We start from the raw sequence: 25744 nt of genomic DNA on the forward strand, positions 1-25744 counted from the left end.
CTAGCTTCTGCCAACCTAGCAGTTTGAAAGGATGTAAAAATGCAAGTAGAAAAATAAGAACCACCTTTGGTGAGAAGGTAACAGAGTTCCGGGCACTTTTGGCATTTAGTCATGCCGGCCACATGACCACGGAGACATCTTTGGACAATGCTGGCTCTTCGGCTTTGAAATGGAGATGAGCACCACCCCCTAGAGTCGGGAACGACTAGCACATATGTGTGAGGGGAACCTTTACCTTTATCTTAATTCTATACTTTGATTTTAATAAAGTGCTGATTTTTAGCCCTCTTTGTTGGCAACTTTTCAGAGAGTTGAAAAGCATTATGTACCCTTTAGCTTTCTCAATACGTTCATCAAATTTAGTTTCTCGTCCCCCGGATCACCTTTGTAGCTTTTGTGAAACTTGCTTCAATTCTTCTGAATCTTAAAAAGTAGTACCTAGTATTGAATTCAAGGTGTGGTTCCAACTAATGTAGAATGAATAGAAATTATTACTTATGATTTGGAAATTATATTTCCCTTGAAAGAGCCTAAAATATTTGCCTTCTTTGCATCACTATCCTGCTGACTCAGATTGTTTATGAACTGCTATTCTAAAGCCTTTTTCCTAAATGTTACTGCCAAACCCCATCCTATATGTATGCATTTGTTGTCTGTTTCCCCAGAAGGATGACTTTGCATTTGTCTGTTCAATTTCACTGTTATTTTCAAGCCATTCTTTTAAAAAAATTACAAGAACATTTTGGATTTTTTCCCCCCAGAGCATGTTATCCCATCCAATTTTGTAATATCAGTATATTTGATAAGATTTTTCCTGCACCCAAATTACTTTCAAAAAACGCTGACAAAAATTGAGCTAAAGAAGGCGGAACATTATGGTACCCAACTCAATATTTCCCTACAACTTCATGAGAAACTGTCAATGTGGCCATTTGTTGTGCCATATTGCCCAAAGGTAGCTGGTTAACTTAAGAACTAAAAAAAAAAAGGTCATCCACTCAAAATACAAGCCAGCATTATTGATATTGATATTCCCTACCATGCTGCGGGGAGGGGGGGGGGAAGTTATCCTTCTCTAGAAAATACTACATGGAGCCATCATGCTAACGAAATAGAACAATGGAAAAAAATCTCACTTTATTTCCAGAATTACACAGCCAGAAAAAAAAACAGTGAATAAAATAATTTTCTCTTGCTTGCAGGGTATCATTAATTCCTCATCCACAGAACACAGAAGTTTGAAAAACATCAGCAAAGTGAGACAACCATGTGGACGGCAGAATGCAGATTCTCAGGTATTCTTCGTCTTCCTCTGCTTCTCCAAAGCTGCTCTCAAAGCTTTATCTCGCCGCCTTTGTAACTTGGGAGCAGGATGGAAGCACATTTAAACCACAGGCCGAGGCTGCTGGGTCATCAGGACACCAAAGCGTTTCTTGATGGTGATCCTGTGTCGAGAATATTTGTCATCAGGAGAGAAGCGGGCTGGGTGGGCCGAACATGTTGGCTGGCTGGACGGATCCACTTTCTACAAAGCCGGAGAATCAAGACAGAACCGTGTGTCAATTTCAGGAAGATCACTTAATGACTTTAAATCAACGTATCCCATCTAAAAGCCATGCAGGCCCCTACCTTTCAGATAAAATAGCTGTATGAGCATAACTTATTAAAAGCTCACTGGAAGCTTATCCAGAACATGTGCAAAGTGTGAAAGACCATGAAAAATCAATGCTGTGATGCTCAGTACTTTACACAGGATTGTGCTACAACGCTTCTCTTTAATACAGAGAAGTATATTCAACTCACCTCCTAAGCAAACTGGAAAATGCCAACAGATGTTAAAGCCTTCCTGCAGTTCTCGCTGGAGTTTTTATTTTCACTCTCTCTCTCACACACACAGAGACCCAGCTCTGGGAAAAGCTCAGCGTACGTTCATTGGCCTTTGACTGATACCAATGTGTTTTCTTGTCAAAAACAGGTCTAACATTAGACAACCAATGACCCCATGGATTCATCATTTCAGAGTTATTTCCTTGCCAGATTCCTCAGTATCTTCAACAATGACAGAGCTCCTAATGAGCTGTCTTCACTGGAAAAGCTGGGGTGCATCTAGAGATGTATCTGCTTTGAAAATAGCTCACGTTGAACAGATGGTGCTCTTTCTGCTGGGTTGTTTTCTTGCAGACGTTTCATTACCCAAACTGAGTAACATCATCAGTGCTAGATGTCCAGTGATGATGTTGCCTAGTTGGATAATAAAACATCTGCAAAAAAGCAATCAAGCCCAGAGAGAGCACCAGGGACCCCTCAATCCAACCCTAAGCTACAAATATTCTCTAATGGTACTGTGCTGAAATGTATAACATAGGGGTCCCTAACCCCTGGTCCACAGTCTGTTATCGATCCACATCTGTTAGGAACTGGGCCATGCAAGCAGCAATTGAGCGAAGGTTCATTTTCACATGCGCAGGATCGCTAGGCTGAGCGTGCAAAACCATCCCTTCCCACTGTCACTCCATGGAGCCAGAAAGGTTGGGGACTACTGGGGATAGCACAACCAAACATCAACACAGGACATTTTTTTTTTTTGACATTTTGTACTCTGTCATAAACTGTTTTATGATCATGTTTGCGTCACAAAAAGATTTATAACATTTGCCAAATTTCAACTTCACAGAAGTCATGAATTCCTGGATGATGGATGCCTTACACAAATTAACCCCTTTGAAGTACTTTGTTTCAAAAAGTGTTGTCCTGTGGTTTCCTAACGTTTTGCCCAATTAAAAATTATGGAAAAATTTTTTAGTAGTATTGAGAACCAGTCTAACATGATTAAAATACACTGTATGCTGCCAAGAGTCATTTTTAGTGAGATGAGAGGCTGTGTGTGTGTCTGTGTAGGCAGTTTACGTATCACATTAAACCCAAAACTCTGATTTACAAGCTACAGCAGCTGGATTCACTGTTTTTTTTTTTGTTTGGGGTTTAGCATGATATGAAATTGGCCACACATTTTCAAAACATCTTATTTCGAACACTTTTGGAACAATGCCAAGCTCAGCTTCTTGTCAGAGACTGAAATTAAAAGTGTAGTAATGAATAATATAATTATATGTAATAAATTAATTGCCATGATTGTCACAGTAAAGAATAATCCCGAAGCTAGGCAGTGACATTAGATTAAGAAGTATTTTCATTATCCTATATTGAATCTATGGCACGCAGAGCCCTCTCTCCTGGCACACACACAGGTGAGATATCCGTGGCGTTTCTTTCATGCACTTCTGTTTCCCTACAAACAACGAAACAGAAGCTGGTGAAAGAAAAAAAATATTACTTCGCTGCTGGTGTTGGGATGCCCAGCCTCCCACCAGCCAGCTGGTCTTCAGGTCTCTGCGGCGCATGCATGCATGCGTTTGCACATGTCAACACCCAGTCTGTAAATATGTGCATGTCCATGCATATGCATGTTCATGCGTGCACACCATTCAGTTTGGTCATGCGCACACAGTTTTTGGCACTCGGTGTCTAAAAGGTTCGCCATCACTATCCTATAACTATACAAGGTCCACACCAAAATTCGAATGGCTTCCATGTTGCTGGCATTTCAAATGACCTTAAAGACCCAGTGGGCTCTTTGCCCAGACATTGGAGAAGATCATTGATGTCTTTCTCTTCCTCTCTGTTCCTTTCTGGGTTTGGTTTCATTGCCATCATTCTTTTTTTTGCTTGTACTGTTTCTGTGGGGTTAATTTCTTTGTTTTAAATATTTTAAAATATTTATACACACACACACACACAAAATACACACACACGTATACATACACACACACACACACACGAACATGTGTATGTATGTATGTATGTATGTATGTATGTATGTATGTATGTATGTATTTGTGTTACAACCCCTGGTATGCCCAAATATGGGAGGGAGCTCACTACTCCCCCTTTCTGTCCTTCGGCTCATTACAGAGGACCATCCAGGCAGAAAACCATAATTTTTATTTTTAATGTTGCCTTTTTATATTTGTGTTGTATTTGTGCTGATAAATAAATAAAGGGAGACTAGTATAGATCCATTTCAAGCTATTTAGCTCTCATCAGCTAGCCATATCCTTACTGGTTCGATTCCCAGTAAGGGTATGGCTAGCTGATGAGAGCTAAATAGCTTGAAATAGATCTATACTAGTCTCCCTTTATTTATTTATCAGCACAAATACAACATTCACATACACACACACACAATATATCCCAAAATGTGAAATCACAGCTGCAAGTGTTTAGTTGATATTGGCCTTCTCACACATCAAGTTCTTTCCCCAAATGTCATAATATATGAATGTAATGTTTGTGTGGATCCAAGCAATGTGGCCTTTTGCAACTGACAAATTGAAAGTTGGTCAATGTGGACATTTTCTAAGGGTCATCCAATTTTTTTTTTGTGTGTGTGGCACCAAGTTTTGGTGATAGCCATTGGGACCAAGGTGAGCTTATGCTATAATCTTTCATTTTTGATTTTCAAATCTTGATATATTGTGATCTTCTCCAATTCTCGGTCTTGTATTCTACTATCCCCTGGTATTGCCACATCAATTATCCCTCATTTATTTCTTTTCAACAACAGTTAAACATGGCATGTGATGGAGTAAGATTTTATCAGTTTGTATTCAGCTTTATTAATATTGTAAATTATTATGGGTGCATCCTTTGGAACCAAATCCCTAATGTCATAAACAAATAAATATTAGGCCTCTAGGCAATGAATTGCATTTTTATCAGTTTTTATCTTTAGGAAATCTTTAGGAATATGCAAGGTTCTAACAGGCATAGTAAATGAATACTCCATTTCCTAACAAACCCATTCTAACATTTTTTTCATATCGGTTTCTACATTTCCCACTTTTTCCGGCCCATGCTAAAGACCTAGAAGAGCCTGAAAAATAATTATCCTAGTTTTAAATTGAACAAAAAAAAATTGCTATGTTACATTCTGGAAATGAATCCAGTTGCATATGGAGATCATTCTCCATCTCCCTTTACTTCCCAAAAGATAATTAAGAGAAATAGTATGGAAATATTGTGTTTTCAGCTTTATCAGGTGTATCAAGATTAGCTGAAGGGTTGCAAAAAAAAAACACAAAACGAAATAGTACAACCGTTTGGATGAATCGCTAAAGGGCCAAGGGCAGTGGTGGGATTCAGCCAGTTCGCACCACTTGGGAGAAACGATTGTTAACTTTCTGAGCAGTTTGGTGAACTGGTTGTTGGAAGAAATCTTTAGGGCAGAGAACTGGTTGTTAAATTATTTGAATCCCACCACTGGCCAAGGGAACCATATTGCTTGCCATATTATATAACCATATTGGTCACCACATTATAGAAAAGAGATAGAGATTCTGGAAAGAGTGCAGAGAAGAGCAACCAAGATGATTAAGGGACAGGAGGCTAAAACATATGAAGAATGGTTGCAGGAACTGGGCATAGCTAGTCTAGTGAAGAGAAGAACCAGGGGAAACATGATAGCAATGTTCCAATATTTGAGGGGCTGCCACAGAGAAGTGGGGGGGTCAACCTATTTTCCAAAGCACCCAAATGGATGGAAACTGATCAAGGAGAAATTCAAGCTATAAATAAGTGAGAACTTATTTCTGAAAGTGAGAACAATCAACCAATGGAATAACTCATTTTAAGAAGTTGTGGGAGCTTCATCATTGGAAGCTTTCAAGAAGAGACTGGACTGCCATTTGTCAGAAATAGTGAAGAATCTCTTGCTGGGGGGGGGGGGGGGTTGGACTAGATGACCTACGATCCCTTCCTTAACTCTGTTAATCTGTTAAACATAAGAACGGTTGCAGAAACTGGACTGATCTAGTGGTTTAATGAAAAGGAGGACTAGAGGTGGCATGATAGCACTGTTCCAATTGAGAGTGTGCCACAACGAAGAGGGGGAGAGGGGGTCAACCTATTTCCCAAAACATCACAAGGCTGTACAAGAAACGATAGATGGAAGCAAATCAAGAACTAAGGAGAGTGTGAAAAAAAAAAACATCAGTGGAACGTCTTGCCTTCAGACGTTCAGTGGCTGCTCCATCACTGGAGGCTTTTAAGAAGAGATTGGGCCGCCATTTATCTGGAATGGTATATAGATCTCCTGCTTGAGCAGAGGGTTGGACTAGAAGACCTCCAAGGTCCCTTCCAACCCTCCTATTCTGTTCTTTTCTTTTGTGATCTAGCCTTACCTTCAGAGTGTAGACTCTCTCCCCTTGTTCATTGATGTAGTATTGCAGAAACATTTTGGCCAAACTGCAACCGCAACGCCACTGACTTCACAGTTTTATGATGAAACAAAAAAACGCGCTTCTCCTACTCCGCACACTCACGTGGATAACGCTGCTTCCGGGATACCCCTGCACTTTTAAGAACCGCCCCAAAAGCGGAGCATTCTGGGAGTTGTCGTTTTATTAAGCTTCAAGCTCTACGATTCGCGTTGCTGTCTGGCTCGCAGTGTTCTCCTGGAAGTTGTAGTCTCTTTCCGTCAATGAATTCTGGGAACGGTAGTCGTTCTCTGCGCCAAGCCTCGTTATTCTGCGTCAGGAGCTGCAGAAAGCGTGTTCTTTGAGGATGTGTTTTTCGGAGGTTTTTTGCTTGATTGGATCTCTTGCTAAGAAAATATAGTTGTTGCATTTAAAAAATGCAGAGTAGTTGCGTAACAGGCGGCACTTGGCCCTAGAAAAGTATCGAAAGGGATAATTTTCCTGAGATCCTTAGATCAATGGAGGTTGCCTAGAATAATAGATAAAACAAGGACGGAGGAACAATAACGATCTCAACACAAAACAACCAAAATGGGCCCACGTGTTGTCCTGATTTGCAACTGGGTTAACACATAGAGTAATTTAGCCTTATTTGTTGAATAAACTAATGGCTTGAGTTCACACGCGTACTAAGCCCACACCAAATTACCGTGTCTGTGTTTGCACATTACAGTAACTCATAAGCTAGCTAAACCGATATTTGTGTTTTCTGCATTTCGGATATGCCCCACCCATGGATATTCTTCTACAGTTCACTAAATTATAGGAATCAGAAAATTGGATTAGTTGACAAAACCACCCTAGTTTGAAGTGCTGTGTGAATCCACCACTCCAGCACAGTGCTTCTCAAACCTGGCCACTTCTAAAGTGTGTGGGCTTCAACTCCCAGAATTGCCCAGCCAGCAATTGGGAGTCCATACATTTTAGTAGAGTAGAGTAGAGTAGAGTAGAGTAGAGTAGAGTAGAGTAGAGTAGAGTAGAGTAGAGTAGAGTAGAATAGAATAGAATAGAATAGAATAGAATAGAATAGAATAATAGAATAGAATAGAATAGAATAGAATAGAATTCTTTATTGGCCAAGTGTGATTGGACTTACAAGGAATTTGTTTTTGGTGCATATGCTCTCAGTGTACATAAAGAAAAGATAAAATAGAATACATTCATCAAGAATCATAAGATACAACACTTAGTGATAGTCATAGCTTACTAATAAGCAATCACATTATACTAGGAAACAAATAAAAATATAAAATTTAAAGATACAATCAACAATAGTCATAAGTGGAAAGAGATAGGTACAAGGAAGGAAGAGAATAATAATAATAATACATTCTCAGTATGTAATATGACAGTGTTGTCGGAATTAGTTGTTTAGCAGAGTGATGGCATTCGGGGAAAAACTCTCCTTGTGTCTAGTTGTTCTGGTGTTCAGTGTCCTATACTGTCGTTTTGAGGGTAGGAGTTGAAACAATTTATGTCCAGGGTGTAAAGGGTCTAGATATTTTCACAGCCCTCTTTTTGACTCGTGCAGTATACAGGTCTTCGATGGAAGGCAATTGTTTTTTTCTGTAGTTCTAATTATCCATTGAAATCTGTATCAGTCTTGTTGGGTTGCAGAGCCAAACCAGACAGTTATAGAGGTGTAGATGACAGACTCAATAATTCCTTTGTAGAACAGAATCAGCAGCTCCTTGGGCAATTTGAGCTTCCTGAGTTGGCACAGAAAGAACATTCTTTGTTGTGCTTTTTTGATGACGTTTTTGATATTAGTGTCCATTTTTAAGTCTTGAGATATAATAGAACCAAAAAAGTTAAGGCCTTTACTATTGATACTCTGTTGTCTAGTATTTTATAACATTACAGTATGTTGATACTATGCTGTCTAGTATATAAAGTATACAAAGTTGTATATATATTATATAAACTTGCCACATTTGACAAACATTGCCATAATAAATGATGAATTTTAGTAGACAAAAAGGAGAGAAAGAAGTAGCAGCTGTATTTTAACACTGACCACTTTTTACAGAAGATAGCTTTGTCCAAACCTTTCACTGTTTTGGAAAATAACATTTGGAAGAAAACATCTAATTTGTGACAGCCCGTTGCTTGAACAAGTAGAGGAGAAGAGCATCCCATTTCCAGTCAGATGAAGTAAACATAGATAACTCTCCAACTCAAATCTCTGCCTTGAATACAACCTGGTTGTAGAATAAAGCTGGAAGACATCCATTAGTCAATTTTCTCTTAGGTGTCACCCAAAACCAGCACCCCAGTTCCACTCTGTGACCTGGGAGCAAACCCTCTGGGAGGAAGGTTTTATTGGCACTTTCTCCAAACTACATTTTTCAAAGTTCTGTTAATAGAGGCCATGTGACAGTTAAAACAGTTTCAAACTGGTTTACATTTTAAGTGTCAATCTAGGCTGCCCTCAAGCCAGGGGATAACGTGCCTACAATTCACTGCCCGATGTCAGAAAAGACATCATGTATTAAACTGCACCTCACAAACAAAAACTACACTCATCCCTTTTTCTTGTTTCAGTTTTGGTAAACTGGACTTAGGTCACATTTGGGGAAAGGTATGTAACTTTATAGGGCTCCTGTATTATTATTATTATTATTATTATTATTATTATTATTATTATTATTATTATTATTATTATTTTAACGGTCTCAGCTAGAGAAAGGATTATCAACTGAACCAAAATTTCTAAAACTTGCTTCTTTACCTTGCTAAGAGTTAGGTTGTCCACAGGGCAACATTGGGCATGGATTTTAACCATGGAACCCAATACTTTATTGTAAATTATTCCTGTTTACAGACGAAGAGGTAAAAGATCCGAGAGCAAATGCCCTCAGGAAGTACTGTTGAGCAGGAGTAGAACATTCCTTCTGGCTGAAGGAACCATGTCATCTCAATGTATTTTCCATTACGGTCGCATAATGGGAATGATAAATACAGACGCGCTGTATGAAAATTCAGGTCAGATCTGCAGGTAGAACTTTAAACTTCCTCCCCCTTATTAGAACCACCAAGACATCCAAGTTCTGGAACCGTTATTCAACCTTTGCACTTAGAGTCAAGTCAACAATGAACGATCTTCTTGGAAACCAGATGTGGCCTCATGAATTTCCCAGAAGACCCAGCATCCAATCCACTTCCTCTAATGTTGTTACAGCAGGACCTCAACGAGAGCAAAGGGCTGCCAGTTTCCTTGGCCAGCTCAATTTGTTTTAAGATTCTTTCTCCTATAGGATCATGACTTCCCAGAATCATACTCAGGGCCCTGGCCTCTCCTCCTGCCCTCCAAATGTTCCTTCACTGCTCCTACCAGCTTTTCCTGGGGCTGCTTTACTGGTGACCTCAGCCGACACCCCAGGAAGCAAGCTGATCATCAAACTGAAACGTGAAGGACCTCTTATGGGAGGTAGTGAGGAACTGCCCCGAACTCAGACGTTCTTCCTGACAGGGATGCCACTGGGTTGGGCTACCCAGCGCCGGGATGGACCTGGTGGTACCGGCATCCGCACTGTGTTGTTGACAAAAGCCGGTGAGGAGCCAGGTGGTCGGAAAACCAGAGCACCTGAGGCTGTCCCACCTGCTCAAGGGTCGCCTTCCAGCGACACCTCTTTTGCTTGTACCTCCAAGGGAGTTTATGAGAATTACCGGCGTTGGCAACGCTACAAGGCTTTGGCAAGACGCCATTTCCCAGCCACACCTGATGCAGAAGCTCTTGCTTGTTTTTTCATGTGAGGATCCTGGTGGGCAAGATCCATAGGTTGGAAATCAGATGTTGATTTGGGATGATAAGGAGATACAGACAGGGGTCAGCCAATATACCAAACCCTAAGATGGTGATGGCAAAACCTATGGCATGTGTGCCACAGGTGGCACGCAGAGTCCTCTCTGCGGGCACGCCAGCTCCCCCTCCTCAGCCCAGGTCTACCGTGCATGCGCGCATGCCACCTGCTGGCCAGCTGATCTCCAGGTCTCTGCCACACTTGTGCGGGGGGCGTGCGCATGCATGGGGGTGTGGCATATGCATGGGGAGGCGCTCACATTGTATTTTGGGAGCTCACGCAGTGTCCCCGCGCCTTGTTTTGGCTTCCAGGTTGGTGCAGGAGGCCTTCTAGGTCCAAAATGGGATGTAGAGGGAGGACACACACAAACACACACCACTCTGTTTTGCGCCTGAAAAGTCTCCAGCACCAACCTGGAAGCCAAACATGGGCAAGAGGATGTGGGATGCATGTGCAGGGGTAGGTGAGGGGGGGTTACATGCGCATATGCAAGGGTTGGGAGTGCATATGTGAGGCGGGGCGTGGGGGGGTCACAAGCGCATTGCATTATAGGTGTGGCCACACATTTTTGGCATGCAGCAACAAAAAGTTTAGCCATCACTGCTTTATAGGTGTGGGCTACGTTGTGTGCACTTTCGGCACTGACAAAAAGGTTAGCCATCACTACCTTAAGGGGATGTATTAGATTTTGGTTTAGTTTGTGGTGTGAACCCAGCTACATATTAGATTTCATGGTTTAGTGACTTCTGATAAACCACAGTATCGAGCAATATATGAACCTAGACTATGAGTTTAAGGATTAAGACACTTAAAATTAAATTATCCTTCACTGGGACAAACTGCCAGTGAGAATCCTATTTTAGAGAGAGTGAAAGAATCCTATTTTTCAAAAGGTGGTCAGTTCAACCTGTTAGAATGATAGACTTGAAGGTGGGAAATGGCTTGGCCCAAAGCAATAGGGCTTTGGTAGCAAACGAAAAACTGCTCCACACCTCAAATTTCTCTTTGTGAAACCTGCAATCCGGGAGTTAAACTAAGCCCGGTTAGACAGTCAGTTTTTTATAGAGATTTCAACTTTATCTCCAAAGCAAGAGGTCCATCTAAAATTTCAGATCTATGCATCTAAGGATGGGCAATCCGAAGCTGTTGGTTTCTTTGATTAATTTATATTCCACCTTTCTTCTTCAGCGTTCAAGTGGCATCAATAGTAATCTTCCCTTCAGATTTATCCTCCCAACAATTCTGTAAGGTATCTTGGTCTCAGATTTTACTTTCTTCATCCCAGAACATATTTACTTACAATTAACTGGATAATCATGGGTGATTCTTCCATGAATACAAGTTTCAGGATTCATCCAGTATTTGCACCATAAACCAATCCTATAGCCGGGAGAAGAAAATACGTGGTTGTATAGTTTGTGGTTTAACACAGCCAACATCTAAGCCAGAGTCAATATGTTTTTGTGGCAGAGTGGATATTTAAACCTGAATTTCTAGTCTCGTCACTATTCTAAACTAGGCTGATTAAATTCAGTCTGCAGCTACATTTCTAAGTGTGCTTGTGTCAAATGTTTGATTCTGCTTTGTCAAGAAACAAAGCAGAATCAAAATTAAAATCAGCACCCCCACCCCCAAAACAAGTTTCTAAAAAATCTGGCCCAAAGGAAACCCACACTTATAAGCTGCAACGCTTTCTTCTGCTTTTCCTCATAGGAGGGTCTTCATACAATCTATTGCTAACTTCCCCCTCGTCTTTTTCTTATCATTTTTTTAAGTGTGTCTCGAAATGTTGGTTCCTTCACCCCTTGCTACTCTCTTCTTGTTTTGTACACTTATATCAATTACACTTCTATCACAGCGCTGTAACCACTGAGAGACACTGTTGGAGAGGTCAAGAAGCTGAGAAGGTACTTTTGAGGGGGCTCTTGAAGATGAGGGCTTGGGGAAGGACGGATGGGGGGGGAAGTCATGAGTCTTGTGGTGGGAGATGCTACAATGGGCGATGGTACCTCGTTACATTGAAGAGGACTGTTTGGAACTGGGAAATCTTGTTGATACACAATATTGCCATCCTGCCCTACAGCCCCGTCCTCCGTTCACTGGCCCGCCTTCGTCCCAACATGACCTTAGAGGATGGGGTCCCTCGTGCTGTGCAGGAATGGGAGCACAGCAGCAATTTTGAACGCATGATCTTCTATGAAATGGCAGAAAAGTGAGAATTGGCTCCAAGTCTCCCTTTTAGTATTTTCCCCCGGGGGCCCTACAATTTACGCTATGTGTATCTGGTGTGGGTTTAAGACGGTTGGCCCCTTACTCAATCTTTTCCATCTCCATCCTTCCCTAGGTTCATGGAATTTGAAGCCGAAGAAGAACAGCAAATCCAAAAGATGAAACTCTTGGCCACCTGTTCCCAGTTCCAAAACCCAGTCCCAAAACCCACCAAGCCACCATTGTCCCCCATCCCCGAGTCTGGACAACAGCAAGGTACTGTCTACCCCTTCCCAATCACCTGATATTTGAGAAAATAGTTTGTTCACCCCAGGGAAGCCACTCGTAGAATTATCCGAAGTAAGTGAAAAACAGGAATGATGAGAAAATTAGGGGCCTGTTTGCGGTGTTGTTGTTGTTAGTTGCGAAGTCATGTCCAACCCATCACAACCCCATGGACAATGTTCCTCTAGGCCTTCCTGCCCTGTACCATGTTCTGGAGTCCATTTAAGCTCACCTCCAACTGCTTCAGTGATTCCATCTAGCCACCTCATTCTCCGTCGTCCCCTTCTTCTTTTGTCCTCAATCATTCCCAGCACTGGGCTCTTCTCCAGTGAGTCCTTTCTTCTCATTAGGTGGCTATTAAGTACTTGAATTTCCTCTTCAGGATCTGGCCTTCTAAAGGGCAGTCAGGGTTGATCTCCTCTAGGACTGACTGGTTTGATTGCCTTGCAGTCCAAGGGACTCGCAGGAGTCTTCTCCAGCACCATAGTTCAAAGGCCCCAATTCTTTGGCGCTCAGCCTTTCTTATGGTCCAACTTTCAAAGCCATATATTGCAACTGGGACAAAACCATAACCTTGACTATGCACACTTCTGTAGGCAGGGTGATGTTTCTGCTTTTAAGTATGCTTCCTAGATTTGCCATAGTTTCATGGTTGTTTTCAGATCATATTTATGGCCGTTTGTCACATCTTGTTAAAAATTTACAACATTTTATGCCCAAAACCTGTGTTGACTGCCAACTTTTGGAAAAACACCCCATAACAAACAATGGGTTCGCTTTACAACCATTGCACTCACTTAACAACTGCCACAAAATAAGGTAGTAAAAACAAATCTGGTCACATAATGTAAAGGTAAAGGTTTCCCTCGCACATACGTGCTAGTCGTTCCTGACTCTAGGGGGCGGTGCTCATCTCCATTTCAGAGCCGAAGAGCCAGCGCTGTCCGAAGACGTCTCCGTGGTCATGTGGCCGGCATGACTAAACGCCAAAGGTGCACAGAACGCTGTTACCTTCCCACCAAAGGTGGTTCCTATTTTTCTACTTGCATTTTTACATGCTTTCAAACTGCTAGGTTGGCAGAAGCTGGGACAAGTAGCAGGAGCTCACTCTGTTACACGGCACTAGGGTTTTGAGCCATCGAACTGCCCACCTTTCTGATCGACAAGCTCAGTGTATTAGCCACTGAGCCACCGCATCCTTTTCCGGTCACATAGTGACCTGCTTTACAAACATCCTGACTCACAACCCAAATGGGCAGGCTCCATAACGGTTGTAAATGGAGGACTACCTGTTGTATGTGTGAACCAAGCAATGTCATTGGCAAAACATGATTTTATGAGCAAACTACAGATAGTCCTTGACTTACAGCCATTCGTTTAGGGACCCTTTCAAAGTTACAACAGCACCGGAAAAAACTGACATATATTTTTCACGCTTATGATTGTTGCAGCATCCCCATGATCAAGCGATCAAAATTAAGATGATCGGCAACTGGCATGTATTTATGACAGTTGCAATCTCCTGGGGTCTTGTGATCCCCTTTTGCAACCTTCTGACAAGCAAAGTCAATGGGGAAACCGGATTCACTTAACAACTGTGTTACTAACTTAACAACTGCAAGAAACTATGGCAAGAAAGCAATAGCAACAGCACTTAGACTTATATACCACTTCACGGTGCTTTTATAGTCCCCTCTAAGCGGTTTATAACAGGGACTAAGACACTGAGCTTGTTGATCAGAAAGGTCAGCAGTTCAGCGGTTCGAATCCTTAGCACCGTGTAATGGAGTGAGCTCCTGTCACAGCTTCCACCAACATAGCAGTTCGAAAGTACATCAATTTTTTTTTAGGTCCCTGTAATTCCTCAAGAGAGGGATGCAGTGGCTTAGTGGCTAAGATGCTGAGCTTGTCAATCAGAAAGCTTGGTAGTTTGAATCCCTAGCACCACGTAATGAGTGAGCTCCCGTTACTTGCCCCAGCTTCTGCCAACCTAGCAGTTCCAAAGCATGTAAAAAATGCAAGTAGAAAAAATAGGAACCACCTTTGGTGGGAAGGGAACAGCACTGGCTCTTCAGCTTTGAACCAAAGATGAGCACCACCCCTCAGAGTCAGGAACGACTAGCACATATGTGCGAGGGGAATCTTTACCTTAAGCGATTTACAGAGTCAACATATTTTCCCCAACAATCTGGGTCCTCATTTTACCCACCTCGGAAGGATGGAAGGCTGAGTCAACATTGAGCCTGGTGAGATTTGAACTGCCAAATTTCAGGCAGCCGACAGTCAGCAGAAGTAGCCTGCAGTAGCACACTCTGACCCACTGCGCCACTGTGGCTCATAGAAAGGTTGTAAATAGGAGCAAAACTCACTTAACAAGTGTCTTGCTTAGCAATGGAAATTTTGTCTTAATTGTGGGCATAAGTTGAGGAATACCTGTGGATTATAAACCTGCCAGTTATAATAAAACCATATAATGATAAAATATTATTATTAATAAAAACTATGGCTTAGGACCAAGCAGCAGGTCTCCAAATAACCACTAGGTGGTGGCATTTTCCATATTGTATTGCTGGTGTCTGGTAATTACCCAGATCTTTGCAGCTGTGAGATAGTAGCTTTATTGGACCCACCCCTCCCTCCCGCAGGGAATGTTTAAGTCATGTCATATCTGAGTTGAAAATCAGGATAGGATTCCAGTGGATATACAGAAGCCTCGAAGACTTGCAGCATTGTTTCAGACTACATAAATTAGGGCTAAGTAGACAAAACCATCATTATAGATTAGATGACATTAACAGAGTTGGAAGGGACGTGAAGTAGGTCATATGTGTGTGCCAGAATGCCGGAAACCCGAAGACCAGCTGGCCAGTGCTCATGTGTGTGCCGGCCAGCTGGTCTTTGGGTTTCCTCTGCAGACATGCCTGTTCTTTGGCCGTTTTCCAGCGCTCCTGCTGTCCGCAAAGAGCAGCTGGCGACAGCACATGTGCCCACAGAGACGGCTCTGCGTTCACCTCTGGCACACATGGCATAGGTTCGCCAACATAGCCCTACCCCATTTCCAGCAAGTGGCAGTCCAATCTTTTCCTGAAAGCTTCCAGTGATGAAGCTAACCACAACTTTTAAAGGCAACTTCTGTTCCATTGGTTGATTGTTGTCACTGTCAGAAAATTCCTCCTTATTTCTAGTTTGAATCTCTCCTGGTTCAGTTTCCATCCATTATTCCCTGTCTGGACTTCAGGTGCTTTGGAAAATAGCTTGACTCCCTTTTCTCTGTGGCAGCCCTACAAATATTGGAACACTGCTATCATGTCTCGCCTGGTCCTTCTCTTCACTAGACTTGCCATATCTAATTTTTGAAACCATTCTTCATATGTTTTAGCCTTCAGTCCCCTAATCATCCTGGTCGCTCTTCTCTGCACTTTTTTTAGAGTCTTTTCTTTGGTGTGGTGACCAAAACTGGATGCAGTACTCTAGGTGTGGCCTTATCAAATGTGAACCAGGCCTTAGTCTCTATGCTTTCTTGGATATGTGTTTATACTGCTCCACTTAGCAATCCTGGCAGGAAAAATGTTTCTCTAAGTGATATCTTTGGGATATAAAGTTTGCTCAACAGCCTCCTTTCCAACTCACTTCTCTTTGCCTACCATACAAGGAAGATAAAATGACCCCTTAGCTGCAGCACTGCACATATCACAGGAATTTCAGAGATTTAACAAATGCTATTGCTGAAGTATAGCAGCAGCTAGCACGTATTACACAAAATGTCATTATGTCGATTGGAACACATTGTGTGTGCATGTGGGAATTTTGTATAGTTGCTTCTATCGACCTGAGTTAATGGCAAAGCACTAGGTAGGGACTCGAGTTGTTAGAATCCTTGCTACTGCGTGTCTCGGCTTCCCAAACCTGCTTATGATTGCTCAGATATGAGTTTAAGCAACAAGTCTACAATCATTAACACAAACTCAGACCTCTCTTTGCCTAGTATTCTCCAACCAGATGTTTTCTGGATATACTGGGACTGCAACTCCCAGAATTCTCAGCGAGGATTGGGGATTCCCGCCATATTCAGGTGCTGCAGATAAGTGAAAACCGATTTAGGATTTACCTAGGCAGAAACCAATTGGATAAGTTCCTGACCTTATCCAATTGGAGAAGCCTCAGTGATTCTTTCCTTTGGCCGATCCAAGTGAAGGGAAAGAACATTTCAAACAGTAGCCTTGAAAACTGCAGAAAAGTCTTCTATATTTTCCTCAGCTAACATCTAGTTGCTCCCTGGGCCATCCACCAGAAATAATAGGTCCAGGATGGGACAACTTGCCACAGCGAACTTGCCATGACCAATTCACAGTGGGGCAATTCCACAGATACAAAAGTTAAATTAATTTTGACTGAACATTGGCCAATAATGATAAAACAAAGTCAATCCAGAAATGGCAATAGCACTTAGACTTATATACTGCTTCGCAGTGCTTTATAGCCCTCTCTAGGTGGTTTACAGAGTCAGCATTTTGCCCCCAACAATCTGGGTCCTCATTTTACCCACCTTGGAAGGATGGAAAGCTGCATCAACCTTGAGCTGGTGAAACTCAAACTGAGTCTCTGCAATCCTGCATTCTAACCACTGCACCATCTCGGCTCTATTGTAACAAGAGTTATAATAATTGAAATGAAAACGTGGTCAACAATAATAAAAGTAACTGAATGAAATGATTAATGCAGCATTAAATTGTCCCATCCAAGTTATCCGATGAGTTGGCCATGGCAAGTTGGCCATGGCAAGTTGTCCTACCTAGACCCTTGGTTGGTCAACTGTAGGACTGAGTAGACCATATCATTCTACTCCAGGGGACTGGCAAAAGTATGCACGTGGGATATTCTCCCAACACTGACTCCCCAATCCCTCTTTTTCCAAAAAAAGTGTACATCCCAAAGAAGTCAGCTTCCAAGAGCCGCCAGCCTCGACGACGCCAGAGGCGCCCACCCAGTACTTCCAACCCGGGAGCACCCAGGGAGATCCCAGCTGAGGCCGTGCATCAGTACGCAGAGATCATGGAAGGCCTAAACCCCAGCTGGGAGGAAGAAGAAGCCGAGAAGAAAGAACAAGGGATGGGCCGAGACACCCAGGATCAGGAGGAAGGAGTGTTCCCAGACCCTGGCCTGCTTCAGTATATTGATCAGTTGTGTGATGATGAAGAATTTGTTTGTAAGGTAAGAGAACGTCCAATGGCAGGGAGATTTGTTCTTCTGTAGTACATTATTCTTCTGTAGTATATCAGTGGCTGAGTGGCTAAGATGCTGAGCTTGTCGATCAGAAAGGTCAACGGTTTGGAGGTTTGAATCCCTGGTGTCGCGTAACGGAGTGAGCTCTCCTTACTTGTCCCAGCTTCTGCCAACCTCGCAGTTCAAAAGCACGTAAAAATGCTAGTAGAAAAACAGGAACCCCCTTTAGTGGGAAGGTAACAGTGTTCTGTGCAGCTTTGCCGTTTAGTCATGCCAGCCACATGACCACAGAGACATCTTTGCACAGTGCTGGCTCTTTGGCTTAGAGTCGGGAACAACTAGCACATATGTGCAAAGGGAACCTTTACCTTTACCTAGTACATTATTCTGCAACATTTTGCAGATTCTCTTCCCCTGAGAATTCCCCGCAATCTTTTAAAATGGGGATTTAGCGTGATACAAAGGGTGTATTCTTTCCTTCCTCCAAGAATAGTTGGTATGTAAGAGGCAGAAGATAAAGAGTGGAAAGAAATAGACCAGGGATGCCAAAGTTGATTTCATGGAGGGCTGCATCAGGGTTGTGTTTGACCTTAGGGGGCTGGGTGGGCGTGGTCAAGGTGGGCGTGGTCAGCTTGATGTCACTTGTGTCAGAGGTACTTGTGATGGCCCAGGCTGGGCTGGGGGGGACCCTCCTCCAGCCCTCTGCCAGGGAAAATGGAGCTTGGAAAGGCTGCATGCAGCCCGCCCAGACTCCGTGTTTGCTGGCAGAGGCACCACGGGCCAGTCCTCCACTGTTCCTAGAGTGGCCCCGCAGATCAGATCTAAGCACTCTGCAGGCTGGATCCAGCCCACAGGCCTTGGGTTTGACACCCCTGGAATAGACCACTGGGCCCACATCAGCAGACCAGTTCTCTTGCTTAACCAAACTGTTTTTGCTATCTGTGTCACAAGAGTCTGTATCTTATTGCAAGCAGCTATCCATCGCTCTCTCTCTTAAGAGTTTTATTATTTTTCAGTTACAAAAATAAACATTCCATCTTTCCTTATGCCGTATGTCATCTGGGTACAAACATCTCTGTGCAACATTTTTCCTCTTTTGCCACATCTTTCACATTCATATTAACATTATTTCCCTAAGTTTAGTATTATAATATATTAGGCATTCAAACATTATAAAACTCTCCATTGTTTTTCTAACTATCTTCTAGTAATAATATATCTATGTAACATCAACATTAAACAACATTATCATACACAAACTAGCCATTTTCTATCTTTATCTAAGTGTATTGTCTACTTATTTTTAGTTTTCTTCATTTCCAAACTCCTTTTTTGTCTTCAACCATTGATAAAATACATCCCAAATCATATAATTTACAGTGTGCTCTTTCTCTTTAACTGCTAATGTTAATCTGTTCATTTCTGCACATTCTAATATTTTCCTTATCACCTTCTCATCAATAGGGATCTCTACACTTTTCCAATGTTAAGCAAATACAATTCTAGCTGCAGTTAATACATGAATGATTAAATATACATTCTCTTTATTATAAATTTCAGGTAGAATTCCCAGCAGAAATGTTTCTGGCTTCAGCTCAATACGTTGTTGTAGCATCTCTTCCAAACATGTCTTAATTTTTGTCCAATTTTTCCAGCTATCCATCTCTTGAGTGTTGCCATTCCAAATGTGATCTTCCCTTTACCAATCCATTTTGCTTTTCCATGCGAGTCTGCATGAAATGAAAAGGTAATGAAAAGTCTGCAAGAAAAAAGACCAAGCTCAGAGAGCACCAAGGACCTGCTTTCAACCCTATGCTACAAGTATTCTCATTTAATTGGAAATATACATGTGAAGCCTAGCCAAGGAGCTTCATGTACCGATTAGATCTCAAAATCCACCCAAATTCAGTGACTTGTTGAATTTTCCAGTATCATGATCTTGAGGAATTAAAAGTAAAGGTTCCCCTCGCACATATGTGCTAGTCGTTCCCGACTCTAGGGGACGGTGCTCATCTCTGTTTCAAAGCCAAAGAGCCAGCGCTGTCCAAAGACGTCTCCGTGGTCATGTGGCTGGCATGACTAAACGCCGAAGACACCCGGAATGCTGTTCCCTTCCCACCAAAGGTGGCTCCTATTTTTCTACTTGCATTTTTTACGTGCTTTGGAACTGCTAGGTTGGCAGAAGCTGGGGCAAGTAACGGGAGCTCACTCCGTTACGCAGCGCTAGGGATTCAAACTACCGACCTTTCTGATTGACAAGCTCAGCATCTTAGCCACTAAGGCACCGCATCCCTCTCTTGGGGAACTACAGGGACCTAAAAAATGTGCTTTGAAGAGCCGCATCTGTTTGCAGGCTACACACTGGTCACTCTTACTTTAATATCTTCTTATCCATTATGTTCCGCTCACTCCTGATTGCCCATAGCAGTTTCAATTACAGGTAGTCCTCGACTTACAACGGTTTGCTTAGTGAGCGTTCAAAGGGACAGCAGCATTGTTTACGACCATTTTTTTCTACAGTGATGACCTTTACGGGATCCCCATGATCGTGTGATCGAAATTCAAATGCTTGGCAAGTGCCTCGTATTTATGACGATTGCTGTGCTCTGACATCACAAGATCCCCTTTTGCAACCTTCTGACAAGCAAAGTCTTGGGTGTAGACTCCTGGGGCCTAGAGATGGAGCTCTCACCTCACAATGAGGAGGTTGTGAGTTCAATCCTATGTAGAGGCAGAGGTAGGGTCTCGTGCTTGGGGGAGGGGGTTGAACTCAATGACCTGCAAGGTCCTTTCCAGCTCTGTTAATCTGTTAAAGCTATCTGTTAAAAGTCAACGGGGAAATCATATTCGCTTAATAGCCCGTTTATTAACTTACTGTATCAACTGCAGCGATTCACTAAAAAACCATGGCAAGAGTTGTTTGGGGTAAAACTCACTTGACAAAAAATCTCACTTAACAACAGAAGTTTTCAGCTCAGTTGTGGCCGTAGGTCAAGGACTACCACCTGCATTATTCTGGATTTATTAAATTATAGATCTTGCAATCTCTTCTGCCCGCCAGTTTCTCACTTTTTGTGGTTGCTTGTTTTCGCAAATGCAATTGTGCTCATACCGGAGAATTTGGTACATCTGGCCTATCATGCCATTCTCTTTGCTTCTCTCTGGCAGGTGGAAGCTGTTATCCATCCACAATTTATGGTGGACTTACTGTCTCCAGAGAAAACCCAGGATCCCTTGGACCTGGTTGAAGAGTTAGCAGAGGAGTTAACCTTGACACCTAGCCAGGTAATACAAGGAAATGAAATTTGAAGTGGTTAAATTGGAATCCTGCAAGTGGAGAGGGCATGCAAAATAGGATTGGAAGCAAGAGTGCCATTCTACAATTTTAGATCTTGGACTGAAGCTAGTAAGGACCTTTTTGTGTGTTCCTGGAGCTTAAGTGCCATTTTTAATTCAAAAAGTGACTTATTCATTTTTAAAGTGATAATAGTAAAATGACTGTCGGTAATTAGGTACATCCTCTCCAGCTGTCCAGGATTACAAAGATTAAAAGGGGAAAATAATGAAATGGTAAGGAATTTGTGAAACCCAGCTGTAGAATGCCTGCCACTCAGATATCGACAAGAGATACTCGTGACTCTCCAAGTGTTAATTTGGGGAAGAGGTTCTCAGTTACGGATACCCAGATTTTTTTCCAGTAAGACCACTGCATGGGAATCACTTCTATATCAGAATTTGAGCATATTTATAGATCAGTTCAGGTGGAACTGGGTACAGAAGTTATATTAACTATTGAGGCTCCCTAGTCTTCTTCAAACTGATATCAATCAGACTATAGCTGGAAGGGACCTTGGAGGTCTTCTAGTCCAGCCCCCTGCTCAAGCAGAAGACCCAATGCAATTTGAGACAAGTGGTTGTCTAGCCTCTTATTTAAAACCTCCTGTGATGAAACACCCACAACTTCTGAAGGCCAGATGTTCTACGGGTTAATTGTTCTCACTGTTAGGGAGTTTCTCCTTAATAACAGATTGCTTCTCTCCTTCGTTAATTTCCATCTGTCGTTTCTTGTCTTGCCTTCTGGTGGTTTGGGAAACAACTTGACCCCTCTTCTTTGTGGCAGGCTCTCAAATACTTGAATAGTGCTATCGTGTCACCGCTCCTCCTCCTTTTCTCTAGACTAGCCAAACCACATTGCTGCAATACTGGGGGGGAGACTAGTCTGAATTGGGTTATGAAGCTGGCGGTGCTTCACCTCTTCCCATTGTACTCATCTCTGCTGGCCGTGAGTCATTCCCAAATCCCGAACAAGCCACTTGGCCCTTCCCTCAGACGTTCCCAGAGGCAGGAGAAGGGCGATGGACAACCAGCACATGGCCTCAATGGAGTGGGGGTGGGGGGTGCAGAAGCAAAGGCAGAGGGACAGCAGAAGATCAAAAGTAACACATACCGTATTTTTCAGACTATAAGATGCACTGGTGTATAAACCACACCAAGATTTCAAAGAGATAAGTAAGAAAAAAAAAGTTTTTTTCCCTGCCCGGCGCCCAGGAGCACTCTGCAGGCTTCAACAGGGCTGGGGGAAGGCAAAAATGCCCCGTTTTTGCATAAAACAGGGCGTTTTTCGCAAAAACTGAGGCGTTTTTGCCTTCCCCCAGTCCCACTGAAACTTGCAGTGTGCTGCTGGGGGCTGAAGGAAGGCAAAAACACCTCTGTTTTTGCGGGGGGAAAAACCCATTTTTCACAAAAATGAGAGGTGGGGGCGGTGCTTCGGGAGGCCAAAAATGGCTGCATTTGGTGTATAAGACGCACCAAGATTTCCACGCTCTTTTTAGGGGGGGGGGGGGAAAGGTGCATCTTATACTCTGAAAAATACGGTAAGTCTTGTTTTCCTGCTCCCAGTTGAAGCCTCTATTCAGTTGGCAACATCTTGAGGAAGCCAGAAGCACCTGCTGGAACTCACTAGTTCATTAGAATTATATGTAGATGCCTCTTATTGGTCACCATCTAAAATGGTCATGTCCAACTAGGAACAAGAAGTGATAATCTAATGACGAAGGGGCATTGTGCATTTCCTGCCATGCAGAAGATTTCACATCGGCGTGAAACCCCATCAAATTGGCAGGGCTTAGTCCTCAAAAGACCGAGCCCCCACCCCCACCTATTGATAGGCCTAAAGTACAGTTGATACATGTGAAGGCCAATGTTGGCAAGGATTTCCCCATACCTAGACTACACTGTGAAGCTTCTGTTTATATAGGCCCCTTTCCTTGTCTATAGAACAACAGTGTTGGAAGAGACCTTGTAGGACTTCTAGTCCAACTGCCTGCTCAAGCAGAAGACCTTGTACCATTTCTGACAAGTGGTTGTCCAGTCTCTTCTTCAAAGCCCCCCCCCCAGTGATGAAGCAACCACAACTTCTGAAGGCACGCTGCTGATTGTTCTGTCAGATAATTTATCCTTATTTCTCAATTAAATCTCTCCTTGATCAGTTTCCATCCATTGTTCCTTATCTGGCCTTCAGGTGCTTTGGAAAATAGGTTGACCCCATCCTCTCTGTGGCAGCCCCTCAAATATTGGAAGGCCGCTATCAGGTTGCCCTTGGTCCTTCTCTTCACTAGACTTGCCATATCTAATTCCTGAAACCGTTCTTCATATGCTTTAGCCTCCAGGTCCCTAATCATTCTTGCTGCTCTTCTCTGCACCCTTTCCAGAGTCTCAACATCCTTTTTATAGTGCGGTGACCAAAACTAGGTGCAGTATTCTAGGCGTACTAATGTATTCTAGAGTACTGTATCTTTCAGATATAAGATGCACCTTTTTCCCTCAAAAAAGAGGCTGAAAATCTGGGTGTGCCTTATACACTGAATACAGCATTTTTGGCCTCTTGAAACACTGCCCCCTTTGCAAAAATGGCTGTGCATAGCCTTTAGGAGGCTTCCAGAGTGCTCCTGGGGGCTGGGGAGGGCAAAAATGAGCAAGAAACAAGCTGTTTCTCCCGCCCCCAGGAGCACTCTATAAGCCTCCTAAAAGCTATGCATGCCCCCTTTTTTGACAAAAAGCAGGCCTGTTTTCACGAAAACAGGCCATTTGTGCTCATTTCCCCTAGCCCCCCCCCCCCGAGCACTCTACAAGTCTCCTAGAGGCTATCCACACTTTTTTTTTTTTAACACAAAACAGGCCATTTTCGCGAAAAATCGGCCATTTTTGGGAGGTCTGCAGAATGCAAAAAAAAATTTTTTTAAAAAAAATTTGCCTCTTCAAAAGGCAAAAGGTGCATCTTATACTCCAGTATGTCTTTTACTCCAAAAAAAAAACCAAAAACGGTACTTCACGTGATCTTGATTCAATCCCTCTGTCTCTGTCTATCTTCAGTTAACCGAGAAGAGACTCCTGGCACTATCTGAAGAGGAAAGAGATCCTTCGGTCTATCCTACTTCCCATTCTGATTCCACTCCATCCCAATCTGAGGAAGAAGATGAGGTCAGTAGTAATGGCAAAGGAGAGGACATGTTGCGGCAGGCTTTAAAAAGGTCTTCCACCAACAAGGGCACCCGAGCCAGTCAACTAGAGTTGGCCAACTCCATCGTCAGTTCTCCACCGGCTTCTAATGGACAACAGAAACTGGGAGACAAGGAGCTTCTCCCAAAGACTCTCAGAGCAAGCTTATCTCTTCGTGAATACTGCAGTCATGACTCTCAGGAGGGGAATTTGCTACCCACCTTGAAGAATCCCGAGGAAAGAGGCATGCAGAAATCCCAGGAAAAAGATCTAATTATGAATGATGGTAATGAAACCCCAACCCAGACCCAATGGAATTTTCCAAGCGTGAAAGGAAACGACACCCTTAGTAGTCATTTAGCCTCACCAAGGGAGAGCAGAGCAAGGCCAGAAATGGTAAGACTCGTCCCTTCAAAGCAAGATATCATCCAAGAACAAAAGAAGAAGGATCAAGTAGCGTCCCCTAAGACTACAGAGAAGGGCAGCCATGGAATCGTAGCACCTGTGAAGAATGGAATTCAGATAATTTGGAATAATGTAAAACCCATCCAGGATGGTAACCAAAAAGGAGAAGGGAAAACAGCATGGGCAGCACAAGTGTCTCCTTCAAATCAGGATGAACCTAATAAACAAGACAATGTGACGTTGGTAGGGAACCGCAAGTGGGAAAAGCATCTAACGTTACTTTTTGACGGACGCAGAGAATTGAATGAACAGGTGACAAACCCACCTCAGAGTCAGGATGACGTAGGGTTTGAAAGTCCCCTAAGTAAAGCGGAACTTGACTATCAGGAAAGGAAAATGAGATCTTATCAGGACACTCCAAGAAAAGTTGCTGGTCAGCAAGTCATTCAGTTTGAATGTGGCAAACAAGAGAGTTGCCAAGGAGTAGTGGGCCAAGATCAATACCAGATCCAAGGCCTTCAGAAATGTAATGTTACTGCAGTTCAGTTTGAAAATGTAAACCCTTGTGCTCGAAGTATAGTAAGTCAAGACAGACTAACACCAGCTCTTTCAGGAATTGGCCACAAACTTATCAGCCAAGGGGCCAAGACTGTATCTCAGAGAAAGGCCCACACAAATGTGAAGCAAATGAAGACTGTGTCTGTAAAAAACAAAAGCCAAGCCAGAAGCCTAAGGTTTCCTGTCGACAACTTAGCCCTGCACAAACAGTTGAGCTGTGTTAGACAAGAGGGCCAACCGTCAACTGAACTAGCTGTTTTGGAAACTCATCCAGAGACTAGTTTAAGGGAAAGTGTTGAGCTGGGCAGAAAAAATACGCAGCCATTTTGTTTAGGTGGTTCTAGCAAGGGAGGGAAGCTTGAAGACCAGCTACCAGATGGAGATTCTGAACAGCGACCATATTTCACCTTTTCCAGGCACGAGACACCATCTTTGATTGTCCACAGCGGC

At 42.9% G+C, this 25744-nt stretch overlaps 2 protein-coding genes across 4 annotated transcripts in view; both read right to left on the bottom strand.

The window, feature by feature from the left end:
- Positions 1–1114: 1114 nt before the first annotated feature.
- On the bottom strand, positions 1115–6415 carry NOP10 (NOP10 ribonucleoprotein). Its single transcript, XM_081931930.1, has 2 exons — positions 6240–6415; positions 1115–1525 (listed from the first exon to the last, which is right to left on the bottom strand). The coding sequence occupies exons 1-2, from the start codon at positions 6291–6293 to the stop codon at positions 1385–1387; spliced, it is 195 nt and encodes a 64-aa protein (XP_081788056.1). The 5' UTR covers positions 6294–6415; the 3' UTR covers positions 1115–1384.
- A 12417-nt stretch (positions 6416–18832) lies between these two features.
- The window catches only part of LPCAT4 (lysophosphatidylcholine acyltransferase 4), a 70869-nt gene continuing 63957 nt past the window's right edge, over positions 18833–25744 (bottom strand). For all 3 annotated transcript variants that reach the window (XM_081971749.1, XM_081971746.1, XM_081971747.1), the window contains one exon: positions 18833–19563. In XM_081971749.1, coding sequence (XP_081827875.1) covers positions 19424–19563 — 140 coding nt within the window. In that variant the 3' untranslated portion in view covers positions 18833–19423. The remainder of the gene's footprint in view (positions 19564–25744) is intronic.

The sequence above is a fragment of the Natrix helvetica genome (genome assembly GCF_964273705.1).
Source record: "Natrix helvetica genome assembly, chromosome: Z".
Taxonomy (NCBI): domain Eukaryota; kingdom Metazoa; phylum Chordata; class Lepidosauria; order Squamata; family Natricidae; genus Natrix; species Natrix helvetica.

Bases quoted from the DNA above. Each gene is read 5' to 3' on its own strand.
- NOP10 (XM_081931930.1), bottom strand. From the start codon at position 6,293: ATGTTTCTGCAATACTACATCAATGAACAAGGGGAGAGAGTCTACACT. The intron at 1,526-6,239 runs GTAAGGCTAGAT...CCGGCTTTGTAG, and splicing joins AGAGAGTCTACACTCTGAAG to AAAGTGGATCCGTCCAGCCA.